A 12667-nucleotide genomic window follows, 5' to 3' on the forward strand; every position below is an offset into this window, starting at 1 on the left:
TTAAACCAATGAGGACACATTCAGGTCTCATTCTTTATTCTAACGATTAAAAAAAAAAAAAAAAAAAAAAAAAAAGGACAGTCAGCTTCTAATTTACTTCACCAGCACTCACACCCACCTTGACCCGAGAAGACACAAACAATCCAACTACTGTGTAACCAGGTCAAAACAAGTTCTGGCTAACTCACTTGGAAGACAACACTCAACACTCAGATTAAGCCAGAAAAACTGGGTTAGAAAAAAACTACCGGTGCTTAAACAAACACTGGGGCTCCGGAAAATGTTTTTAAGCCAGTGAGCAGACCACTCGGGGAGTTGCAACACAATCTTTTCCATAATTTTCCAAAGGCTTCCAAATTCAGTTGAGCCCAGCGGGCTGCGTTAACAGGGCTCCCTTTCAAATTCAAAAATCTGGCTGAGGCCCCAACTGTTAACCAACAAAACACATGCTAATTCACTAGAGATCACCTAAGAATACAGACTCAAGTTCAGGCCACAGGCCAGTACACAACCCAGGCCAGTACACAGCCCAGGCCAGGGGAAGCTAGGGCTGGGGAGAGGCCTTGGAGAAGCAGATAAGCCCTATTCACAAAGCAGAAAAGAGACAATAGGATCCACACTTAATTTGGCCTAAGAAAACGGTCTACAGTCAGCTTCCAACCCCCCCACACACACTCCCTCCCCCCCCTGTCCATTTTTAATGAGACAATGACAATTCTTCACAGCCAACCACAAAGCCCTGCTTCATAAGATATTTTTTTTCTGTCCCAATCTTGTACCCAGCTACAACACTCTAACAGGCTACAAAACACCCCCAGTGCAGATAACTTTGAGAAAGCTGTTCAGTAATAAGAAACAAATCAGGACTGGGGAGAATTTCACATTTGTTTCAAATTCTCAAGGCTTCCCCCTCAATTACCTACAGCTAACCCTCATTTCCAGAACAGCAGGGCTAGTCATATCTGGTGTCCAGGAAGTCTTCAGATTTGTTAGTTTCATTTACTGTTGGGGGCAAGTGGGGGGAGGGGGTGCTGTTAGAGAAAGACCTGGGGTGGGTGTGAAATCTGGGCATCCTCTTTGCTCAGAGGCTCTGCCTCTTTTCTGTTTCAATTACACACCTGTCAAACAGGTTATTCCTGGAATTTAGAGTGCATAATCCTCACACTGTAATTCTTCCTGCTCCTATTGCCCAAACACACATCCCTCCTGACTCCCCAAAACATGTACCCGTCAGTAGAATGTATGGTAGTTATGGAGTACTCCCAGGTAACACCACCAAACTCTGCTCCTCATTGAGCGCCTGGCCAGGATTCAAACGAGGAAACACGAAGACGATTCTCAAGGAGGCCAAAGCAGTGGTTTAGGATAATCACAGGCGAGGCCTGCCTATCCAGAATTTTAATTAACACACAAACTCAGAAGGCCAGATTTGGGAGAGACAGGGGGGAAAAAAAAATGTAGATTGATGCAAAAATGCTTTCCCATTTCCTTGAAAAAAAAAAAAGAAAAAGAAAAAAAAAAAAAGGTGCATGCCTAAGAGTGGAGCTTATTTCCTTATCTGAGAGCCAAGAAATGAGGTCTTTTAAGGCCAGTCTGAATATAAACTCTGCTGAAAACAGCGGGACGGCGAGGCCGGACCCCTCTTCCAACTTCGGCTGAGCCTCCGGGCGGCGGCGTGTCCAATCACCCTCCCCGTCGTCCCCGGATCAGAAGTTTCAACCCGTCCCCGGGAAACAAAGGAGGCGCCTGCACCGACCTTATAGACTTGTCCATAGGTGCCATTTCCCACCACTTCCACCAGCTCGAAAATCCCAGCCGGATCCTAAGGAAGAGAGGAGGATGGGTGAGCGTTGGAAAGCAGCACAACAATGAATAAAAGAAGCGGGGCAGCGGGAGAGAAAGGGCGGTGACCGAGGAGGTGGGCTTCGCCCGGCGCGAGGTGGCCGGCAACTGGGGGCCGCGATAGGGGCCCGGGGCGCGCGGGGTCGGGGTCCGGGCGGCGGCGCAGGCGGAGGGTCACGCCCCGGACCCCGCACACGCCGACTCGGGCAGACAAAGGGGCCGCCGCGCCCGCGGATCTGCCCACGGCGGCGCCCGAGCGCCCGGCCGGCCAGGGCGCGGCCCCGCTCCCGGCTCCCAGCGCCCCGCTCCCGGTCCCCCGGCCCCGCGGCGGCCACTCACCCGAAGGGAGGACAGGTCTATGTCCACCAGACTTTTCGCGGGGGAATCGTTCGCCATTTTCCCTTCTCGTCACCCCCAAATCGACCACAATCAATTCGTCTCTGGTGTGTCTCTCGGAGTCGCAGGCCCGGCCGGGTGGCGCGGGCCCGCGGGCGCGGCCGGGGGCGGCAGGCGGGAGCAAGCTCGGGCGCCGGGCGGCGGGCGGCGGCGGCGCTCACTCCATGGCCGGGGCGGCCGGCAGGCCCCCGGGCGTCGCCCGCGCCTCAGGCCCCGGCCCCGCGCCCCGCCGCGCGCCTGCACGAGCGGCCCGGAGCAGGGGCCGCGGCGCCGCCGAGAGTGGAGCCCGGAGCGCGAGGCCGCCAGACAAAGATGACCAGGAGGCGGAGGCGGAGGCGGGCGCGAGGCGGGGGGCGGGGGGCGGTGGCGGCGGGGAGGAGGAGAAACGGGACACCGAAAAGAGATTCTGAGGAGAGCCAACAGCTCCCCCTTTCCTCCTCCGGCAGGAAAAGCGGGCGGAAGCGCGCTCGCGCCTGGAGCCGGGCCGGGGGGGGGGGTCCGCGGCGCGGCGTGAATATTCAACAGGGGTGGGGCCCGGACAAAGGCCGCGCGGGAGCCGGGGTCTCGGGGCGGCGCGGGGGAGGGGGAGCACGCCCTTCCAGCACCCGCGACAAAGGCAAAGCGACCCGGACCCCCGGGCGCAGGGCCGGCCGACTCCTCCCTCCCGGAGCCCCGCCCCGCCGCGCCCGGCTCCGCCGCGATCCCCGCGGAGGAGGGTCCTCCAGGCGCCCTCGCCCCCGCTCTTCCCATCCCCTCCCCCACCCCCGGGTTCTAGTCGCTTAAGACCCTCATTTCCGGTTTCCCTACCTGGTTTCCTTGTCCTTTCTCTCCTTTTCCAGGCTACACCGAGGACCTGGTTAGGTTCGGGATTCACGGAGCATCATTTGTTTTGGCTGCCCGGTCCGGAGACTTTCGCTGGAAACTGAATCTCAAACAGCTCCTCTAATTGCCTTGTGTTGAGTACCTCGCTCAGTAAAGGTGAGCACCGTATTGGGAGCCAGAAGTGTTAACCCAAGTTTAGTGCCTAGAGATCACTGAGGATCCATCAAAGCTGGCTGCTTCCGGCAGCTTTGGCAGCCAGGCAGCAGTTAGGCAGTTTCATCCTATTAAACAAGAATATATGGTCTGCCCAACGGTCATTTGTGTCACATCACTCCACTGACAAAAACTTTCCGTGGCTTCCTATTACCTGCCAGACTGTGAATACAAGTTCTCAAACGTGAGCGCACCTTTGGAAAAACACTGACCGCCGACCCCACCTCCGGAGTCTGCAACGGATCACACTTTGAGAACTGGAGCCGCACTGGATGAAAACCCAAGGCCCTTCCAGAAAGGCTTCACAAACACGACCATCATTATCTACCAGTTCTTGGTTTACATGTAGTATCAATTTAATCTCTCCTTTAGCCCTAGGATGATGTTATCCTCATTTTAGAGAAGAGGAAACTCAAGTACTGAAAGAGAAGGAATTTTTCTAAATTCCTTAAAGGCATTTAAGCCTGGAAGTGGCACGGGGATTCTCACTAGCCTATCCCCAAAATCCAAATCTCTGACTCAGCCAAATTAGTCTTCTACCCAGAATGTTTAGCACTCTCCTGCCTCCCAACAGTTTGGTTTCCAAGATTTTCCACTATTGAGAATTTCTCAACAGGCTAAAATATCTTCAGGGAGTCCTAGAATCCATTGGTTAGGAAAATCGTAGTAGCCAAAGTCTCCCTATGAATTTAGTAGTGCTTTTAAATTATGTTGTTTTTTAATCTACCAACAGCAATGGAATTATCTATGAGTATAAATAATTTACACAGAGTTGGACTGGTGCACATATGACCTTTCAGACCATAGTACTAGTAATAAGATTTTAGGAGTTCCCACTGTGGCACAGTGGGTTAAGTATCCAGCTGCAGCAGCTCCGGTCACTGTGGAGGTGCAGGTTGGATTCTTGGCTCCACTGGGTTAAAGGATCCAGCGGCATTGCCGCAGCTGTAGCTTAGGTCAGAGCTGCAGCTCAGATTCAATCCCTGGCCTGGGAATTTCCATATGCCATGGGTTGGGCTATAAAAATAATAATAATAATTTAGTCGTATTTACTATTAATAATAGGTAACACATATGGGGTCCAAACAATGTGCTAAATCCTTTACATATACTATTTGATTATTCTTCACATTAGTCCCAAATGGTAGATACTCTTACTTTTCCCACTTTACACATTAGGAAACCAGCGTCCAAAGAAATCAATTGACTTGCTTAGTATTCACAGCTGAACCTAATGCAGAAACATACAGGCCCCCCAAGCCAGCCTCTGTCCATGGGTTCAAGACTCAATCCTAACCTCATGACACTGAGGCCCACCTCACACCACGCCCTTTGCCTAACCAAGTTCTCTTCATCACCTCAAGATCAATTCAGAAACCATCTCTTCCTTTTTCTTTTTTTCTTTTCGGTCATGCCCACACGGACATTCCAGGACCAGGAACTGAACCCTCTCCACAGAAGTAACCAGCGCCCCTTCAGTGAAAACACTGGATCCTTAACCCACTGCACCACCAGGGAACTCCAGAAACCATCTCTACAAGCTTTCTCTAAATCTCTCTCCCAAGCTGCTGTTTCCCATATCACCATTGTGATGGTTATTTCCCACTTTCAGTTCAGTACCTTTTCTTAAGTTCTTGCCCCAGTGCAAGGCACTGACTTAGCCACTGCCCAAGATATAGGAAAGATCAGGACAGCCTACCTTCAGACAGCTTATAATCTGCTAATGGGTGTAAGACTGTTTCATAAAAGCTATAGTTAAAGGAAGAACAGGATAAATTTTTTCTAGGGAGTTCCTGTTGTGGCGTTGCCATGAGCTCTAGTGTAGGTCGCAGACGCAACTCAGATCCCAAGTTGCTGTGGCTACCCTGGAAACCTCCATATGCCTCGGGTGGGTATAGCCCTAAAAAGACAAAAATAAATAAATAAATAATTTTTTCTAGATGGAAAGAACACTAAACAGGCCTACTGGAAAGCATGCCAGACTAGGGGCAAAACTAAACGGGGTTGGAACCTACTTCTATAATTTATCAGTTACGCAAGCTGGCACGTGTTCCCTAACTTCTGAGCCTCCATCATTTCCTCTTCCAGACACTAGATAAATATAGGGTGAACACAGTTAAGAGGCCATCTCCAGAGCACAGGCCAGGGCACTAAGGCCTGGAGAAAGGAGATAGAATAAGTGTTGGGCTAGGAGACGCTCTAAAGACTTGGCATCTAATGGTGTGTTTAGACAGAGGTAAAAGATACGCTTGTGGTCCAGAGCCTTGTTCACAGTTAGGAGGATGCTGTCACAAACAGGAGAAAAGATGGGAGTTCCTGAATGGTGGTGGCAAAGGAAGGTTTGGTTTTTGGACCCTGCAGAGTTAGTGAATGTTTCATGCAGAAGCAGCACACACCTGCCCAGCTTTGAGGTTGGGGGCCATGTTCTCAGTCAATAGCCACGGATTAGCTCTGGTCTCCATAACAAAATAGCACAGGCTGGGTGGCTTATTAAAAGAATTTTCAGAAATTTCTGAGGGCTAGAAGTCCAAGATCAAGGTAACCAGCTGGTTTAATTCCTGCAGAAGGCCCTCTTCCTCCCTTGCAGATAGCTGCCTCCTCATTGTCCTCATTCCCTAGTGCTAGTGTTCCAGAAAGAACAAGCTCTCTGGCTTTTCCTTTTTTTTTTTTTTGGTCTTTTTAGGGCTGCACTTGTGGCACATGGAGGTTCCCTGGGCTACGGATCAAATCAGAGTTGCCACTGCCGGCCTACACCACAGCCACAGCTACAGCAACACAGGATCCGAGCCTTGTCTGTGACCTACACCACAGCTCACAGCAACATGGGACCCCTAATGAACTGAGTGAGGCCAAGGATCAAACCTGCATCCTCATGGATCCTAGTCGGGTTCATTACCGATGAGCCAAATGGTAACTCCCTGGTATATCTTCTTATAAGGACACTTATCCTATCAGATCAGGGCCCCATCCTACAGCCTTATGAATTTAGTCTTAATGATTTCCTTAGAGGTGCCATCTCCAAATAGAGCCACACTGGGGGGTTAGGGTTTCAACATACTGGGGGGGTGGGGATACACAGCCATTCAGTCCATACCAAGCCACATGCAGTCCATGATCGGGGATGCAGACTGAAGTCAAGGCCTTGTCCTCCAGCATCTAATTAAGAATGCACATAAAGTCGCCCCAAAAAGATCATTAAGATCATAATTTGGAAAATAAATACTAAGTTAGCATTTGAGGATGGAGGGAAAAACAGCTTGCTTGGACACACCGACAATTTTCTCCCCTCCAGTCAAGGAAATTCTAGGGGGAGCTTAATTCTGCAAGAGGGCATCACTGACAGTCCCCCAGACCTCACTTCCCAGTGTTTCCTGTGTTGCAAAAATCTTGGTAGAAATTGATTTTCAAGCTCAGAATTGGGGCAGGGGAAGGAGGGCAACAGTGCTGTGAACCTGGACTGAATGAATTCAAAGATTCAGGGACACTGAAGATTGAGATCAACTGGAAGTAAATGATGGAAGGATTGATAAGCAAGGGGAACTGAGTCTAAGAAAGACACGATGATGGGATGTGTTCAGAAATGCAGGAAGGGAAAAGCATCTGAGTTCTTATTTTTCTCTGATGCACAAAGGGTGGCGATTACCCACCCGCCCACCCCTTAGTTTTCTATCACATGGGATTGGATGGAAGTGATTGAAAGGTCCTCTTGAGGCTTTAGACTCGGATTTTGAAAATCATGGACATGGAGAACAGAGTTATGGCTGCCAAGGGGGAGGGGAAGGGAGTGGGATGGACTGGGAATTTGGAGTTAATAGATGCAAACTATTGCCTTTGGAATGGATAAGCAATGAGATCCTGCTATATAGCACTGGGAACTACATCTAGTCACTTATGATGGAGCAGAATGGAGGATAATGTGAGAAAAAGAATGTATGTATATATATGTGACTGTGTCACTTTGCTGTACAGTAGAAAATTGACAGAACACTGTCAACCAGCCATAATGGAAAAAAAATAATTGTAAAATTAAAAAAAAGAGAGACTCAGATTTCTATAACCCTGGCCTCAACCCCATAGCAGTTCACACCTCCTAGTTGAGTGGAAGAGGGTTGACAGGACCAGTGGAAGTTAATAGAACACACAGACTCCTGTAGATTCAGCAGCAAAGCCAAAGCTCAGCCCTTTAAAGGCCACCTTTGAGCCTTCAGAGGGAGACAATCTGTTTTCACTGGTCTATCAGTCAAATTAGAAGGAAGCAACGCCTCTAGTGCACAGGATGGAAGGCATGAGATATAGAAGCAGATCAAAGGGTAAGAAAAGTAGAAGCAGACCAGAGGCAGGACAGCCCTCACACCCTGGCTGTCAGCACTGTGCGGCCACCACTTCCCTGATGAGGAAGTTGTGTGGACTCAGCTCCGTCCCAAGAGCAGATCCTGAGACCAGGGTTTGGGTGCCAGTAGTTAGTTTGGGAAATGATCCAGGAAGCAAAAGTGAAGTAAAAGGGAAAAGGAAATGGGCTGCAGATGTGCCAAGAAGGAGGATGCTTTTTAGCAGGTTGTCACTGGGCACCTGGGCTGGGTGTACCTACCTGGTTGGAAAATGAGAAGATGCAGATTATGTAGACTGGTAATCAAAGAAGAGATTATCGTAAACACTTTTTTAAAAATACTGTTTTAAATGCAGAGGAACTTGCTATTTAGAGAAGACCTATTTGACTGAAGGTTTTTTTTGGTTTGTTTTTGTTTTGTTTTGTTTTGTTTTGCTTTGTTTTGCCATGCCTGAGGCACATGGAAGTTCCCGGGCCAGGGATGGAACCCATGCTATAGCAGTGACCCAAGCTGCTGCAATGACAACATCAGACCCTTAACCTGCTGCACCACAAGAGAACTCCTTGAAGTCTTTTGAAAGAGAATCATTGCACCTTAATTTATCCTTTTTGTGAATTTATATTTTCTTTTTTTTTTCTTTTTTCATTTTAGGGTCACACCCACGGTGTATGGAGGTTTCCAGGCTAGGGGGTCGAATGGGAGCTGTAGCCACCAGCCTACGCCAGAGCCACAGCAACTCGGGATCTGAGCCGTGTCTGTGACCTACACCACAGCTCACGGCAATGGCGGATCCTTAACCCACTGAGCAAAGCCAGGGATCGAATCCTCAACCTCATGGTTACTAGTCGGGTTCGTTAACCACTGAGCCACAACAGGAACTCCGAAATGTGTATTTTCTATATCAGGATTGCTTAAATCAAGTTCAGCTTTGAAAAGTCCCTTACCTGAAGAAACTTGAAGGGGCCTCAAAAATGAGGTGAGAAGTAGCCCTAGCTTTAAAAATCAAGATGGGAGGAGTTCCCATCATGGCGCAGTGGTTAACGAATCTGACTAGGAACCATGGGGTTTCGGACTCGATCCCTGCCCTTGCTCTGTGGGTTAACGATCCGGCGTTGCCATGAGCTGTGGTGTAGGTTGCAGACGCGGCTCGGATCCCGAGTTGCTGTGGCTCTGGTGTAGGCCGGTGGCTACAGCTCCAGTTGGACCCCTAGCCTGGGAACCTCCATATGCTGCGGGAGCAGCCCAAGAAATGGCAAAAAGACAAAAAAATAAATAAATAAAATAAAATAAAATAAAAATCAAGATGGGAGCCACAGGAAGTGGTTGAGAGAATCCGGAGGGGATCGTAAACGGCTGTCAGTTTTGTCTGGTGTTGCTTAATGTTTGGGCAACAGGAATCGGGGTGCTGCCTAGGGAAGGCCAAGCTAGGCCTGCTAGCTGAAGAGACAACAGGCTCATTTATACTGGATCCCATATTTATGGCCTAAGCCTCCTCTGCTAAATCTCAGAAAGTGATCAGACCAGTGGACTTCTCTTATGCTTAGCCATTTAATATGTCACAACTGAAATAGATTCTTGAGTTTGAATATGATGCATCAAATTCTGGCCAGTGTGTATCAGAACCGCTGCTGGAGAGGAGTTCGATCATAATCAAGTTTATCCCTTTAAAAATGAATGAACCACAAGGCTCCATTAGTGATTCTGCAAGCTGGCCCATCCTATTGATTTGTTGTTCTCAGTTAATTACAGTGACTTTAATCTCAAAATCTTCTAATACATGCCCTAGGATGAAAGATTAAGTGGTGATATACCAACGATAAACTATGAGCTGTAAATCTCATTTACGACTTAAAAATTTTGAGGCCTTTCCTGTTCTCTTAAATAAACATAATTATCTTCTTTGTCTTTTCCCGATCTGTATTCTATGATACCTTTTTTTTTTTTTTTTTTTTTAAGAGCCGCACCCAAGGCATATGGAGGTTCCCAGGCTAGGGATCTAATCAGAGCTATAGCTGCCAGCCACAGCCACAGCAACATCAGATCTGAGCTGCATCTGCAACCTACACCACAGCTCACAGCAACACAGGATCCTTAACCCACTGAGCGAGGCCAGGGATCGAACCCCTAACCTCATGGTTACTAGTCAGATTCATTTCCACCGCACCACGACAGGAACTCCTCAATCTGTATTCTATATTCGGATGGGCAGCTAGTTTAGAAAATGTAGTCAGGACAGGTCAGAAGGCCAGCCATGACTTACTGGCACAGATTACCTGAATTTATCCAAATTATTGGCTACAGCTCCTTGAGGTTAGCTGGGAGTTGACGAGTGGGGGAGGGGAAAAGTTGGACAAGAAAGTATGTCTGGGTTAGCATAGAGGCTTGACCTCTCCTCAAGGTCACAAAAACCTCAGGGTCACAAAAACAGAAAGACCATTTATTCTCCCAGAATTGCATCTTTTTTATTGCTTTGTAACTTTTATTCGCTGCCTTGCTTGTTGAAAAAAAATGTATTCAGAGTTAAAGTAGTACTCGTGGAGAAGTGCTACACAAAAATGGCCTTTCAAATCACAGCTTAGCTCTTTAGCACGACAGAAAGGAGAAAATGCAGAGGAGGTGGGATGCCAGGAGTTGGCAAAAAGAATTCGAAAGGGAAGGATCTGGATCTGGACTCAACACACACCCACTTGTACATGTCACCCCCATTTGGAAATTTCCGGGAACTGGGAACGAGGTAGTCACTGGGAAGAGAGAACCAGTGGCCTTGGAAAAACTGAAAAGCAATGTTTGATAACTATTAATTCTTTCCTCACACTGGACCTTAAGAAAGTCCCTTTCTGTGTGGCCACTGCACACAGAGTAGATCGAGAACTGGGCTATTGTGTATGTGTTCTTTCCTACAGTGTCCCCAAGGGCTCCAGCATTCCCCAGGGGTGGTGAGGGGCTCCCTGGATTTCCCACCGGAGATGGAGGGAGTTGGTAAGGGGACTGCTGAGCTCGCTGCCGGCACTCCCTCCTTCCACCACACAAGTTCTGCTTTTCTGTGTTTTATACACTGGGAATATGAGTAATCGGTTTATTAAGACAAGATTTCCACTGCTAGGAAAAGTTTGTAAATCACAAGCTAAAGTAGACTTGAACCAAGATTTCCATGATCAACATGGCAGATAGCTATGAGCCCTATTTCTGCAGAATTCAAAACTAAGCACTCGAGGCACTTTTGTAACCATAGCCATGACCAGGGTAAAGTAGAGAAAATACAGGTGTAGGAATTGGGACTCTAGGCCCTGGGTTCAGTTCTACCAGGATCTTCACCATCACAATGGTTAGATGACCCAGCCTGGTGTCACAGGACCAAGTCCACACTAACTGCTGCTTCATTAATTAGCAAAAGCTTCACTCTCATAGTAGGGCCCCATACATAGACCTGACAATTCAAGTGCAACCATGGCCTTTTAGGATGTATTTGTTGGCCCGGGTTTTTTTGTTTGTTTGTTTTGAGTGTGTGTGCATTTTCATCTGTATGTTGGTTGGGTTTTGGGTTGTTTTTTTTTTTTTTACAAAATAACCTACCTCCTGTTTCTTATATATCACACTTTAGAGAGAGTTGATGTGATGACCAAAAATATTTTTAACTCTTTAGCGCCAAAAGACTGAAATAATGAAAATAGTGGAATTATAAAACAGAGTTACACAACAATAATCTGGGCAACATTGCTCATATTGAAAAACCTAAGGAGGAGTTCCCGTTGTGATGCAGTGGTTAACGAATCTGACTGGGAACCATGAGGTTGCAGGTTCGATCCCTGCCCTTGCTCAGTGGCTTAACGATCCGGCGTTGCCATGAGCTGTGGTGTAGGTTGCAGACGCGGCTCGGATCCTGTGTTGCTGTGGCTCTGGCGTAGGCTACAGCTCCAATTGGACCCCTAGCCTGGGAACCTCCATATGCTGTGGGAGCGGCCCTAGAAAAGGCAAAAAGACAAAAAAAAAAAAAAAAAAACCTAAGGAAAAAACTTAGAAAAGGTTTGTAATGATAGAGATATCTATGTTGTGTTGACCACAAACATCACCATACAAAACAGGTATGAGATTGTAGTCATAACTACACAGAATTTTTAAATTATGCATAGGAAAAATTGGGGCAAAATAATTAAATTTTAGCAATTTTTGACTGATAGAAACTGGGAGTGATATTTTTCCCCCTTCTCTCAGGACATGTGATTCTACAAATTTCATCCATGAGCATGTCTTTTTTTTTTTAATTTGTTTAAAAAAATTTTTGTCTTTTTAGGGCCACACCCATAGCTTATGGAGGTTCCCAGGCTAGGGGTCAAATCAGACCTGTAGCCGCCGGCCTACACCACAGCCACAGCAATACCAGATCTAAGCCATGTCTGTGACCTACACCACAGCTCACGGCAACACCAGATCCTTAACTCACTGAGAAAGGCCAGGGATTGAACCCGCGTCCTCATGGATGCTAGTCAAGTTTGTTAACCACTGAGCCACGGCGGGAACTCCGAATTTTTTCAATAAACTTTATGCCTGCACTCTCGGCATATGGAAGTTCCCACATTGGGTATCAAACCCCCATTTCTGCAGCAACCCCAACCACAGCAGTCAGATTCTAAACCTGCTGTGCCACAACGGGAACTCTGAGCATGTCTTATTTTATGACACGAAGTATATAAACATAAATTTTAAAATAAAATGAAACAATTACATTAGTTTCCTAGGACTGACCTAACAAAGTACCACAATCTGGGTAGATTAAAACAACAGAAATGTATTGTCCCACAGTTCTGGAGGCCAGAGTCTGAAATCAAGGTGCTGGCAGGGCCACGCTCTGAAACCTGAAGGGAGGTCAAGCCTTTCTTGCCCCCTATGGCTAATTAAAGGTGGGCCTTGGCTGACAGTGGCATATCTCTAGTCACACAGGCTTCTGCTTGTGTGTCAGAGTCTCTGTGGCCGTCTTTTGATAAGCACCCCAGTCACACTGGATTAAGGACCTAGCCAACTTTGGAGTTCCCATCGGGCCTCAGCAGAAACGAATCCGACTAGTAATC

General features: G+C 47.8%; 1 protein-coding gene and 1 long non-coding RNA gene across 51 annotated transcripts in view; one reads left to right on the forward strand and one right to left on the reverse strand.

Annotated features, from left to right (window-relative positions):
* The window catches only part of MAP4K4 (mitogen-activated protein kinase kinase kinase kinase 4), a 166453-nt gene extending 164058 nt beyond the window's left edge, over positions 1-2395 (reverse strand). For all 50 annotated transcript variants that reach the window (XM_021087162.1, XM_021087163.1, XM_021087156.1 and 47 more), the window contains exons 1-2: positions 2182-2395; positions 1757-1822 (exon numbers count right to left, since the gene is read on the reverse strand). In XM_021087162.1, coding sequence (XP_020942821.1) covers positions 1757-1822; positions 2182-2238 — 123 coding nt within the window. In that variant the 5' untranslated portion in view covers positions 2239-2395. The remainder of the gene's footprint in view (positions 1-1756; positions 1823-2181) is intronic.
* LOC106509759 lies at positions 1560-4884 on the forward strand. Its single transcript, XR_001307587.2, has 3 exons — positions 1560-1843; positions 3078-3216; positions 4706-4884. It is a non-coding gene; the product is annotated as an uncharacterized LOC106509759 (long non-coding RNA).

Source organism: Sus scrofa, chromosome 3 (genome assembly GCF_000003025.6).
Source record: "Sus scrofa isolate TJ Tabasco breed Duroc chromosome 3, Sscrofa11.1, whole genome shotgun sequence".
In the NCBI taxonomy this organism is placed as follows: domain Eukaryota; kingdom Metazoa; phylum Chordata; class Mammalia; order Artiodactyla; family Suidae; genus Sus; species Sus scrofa.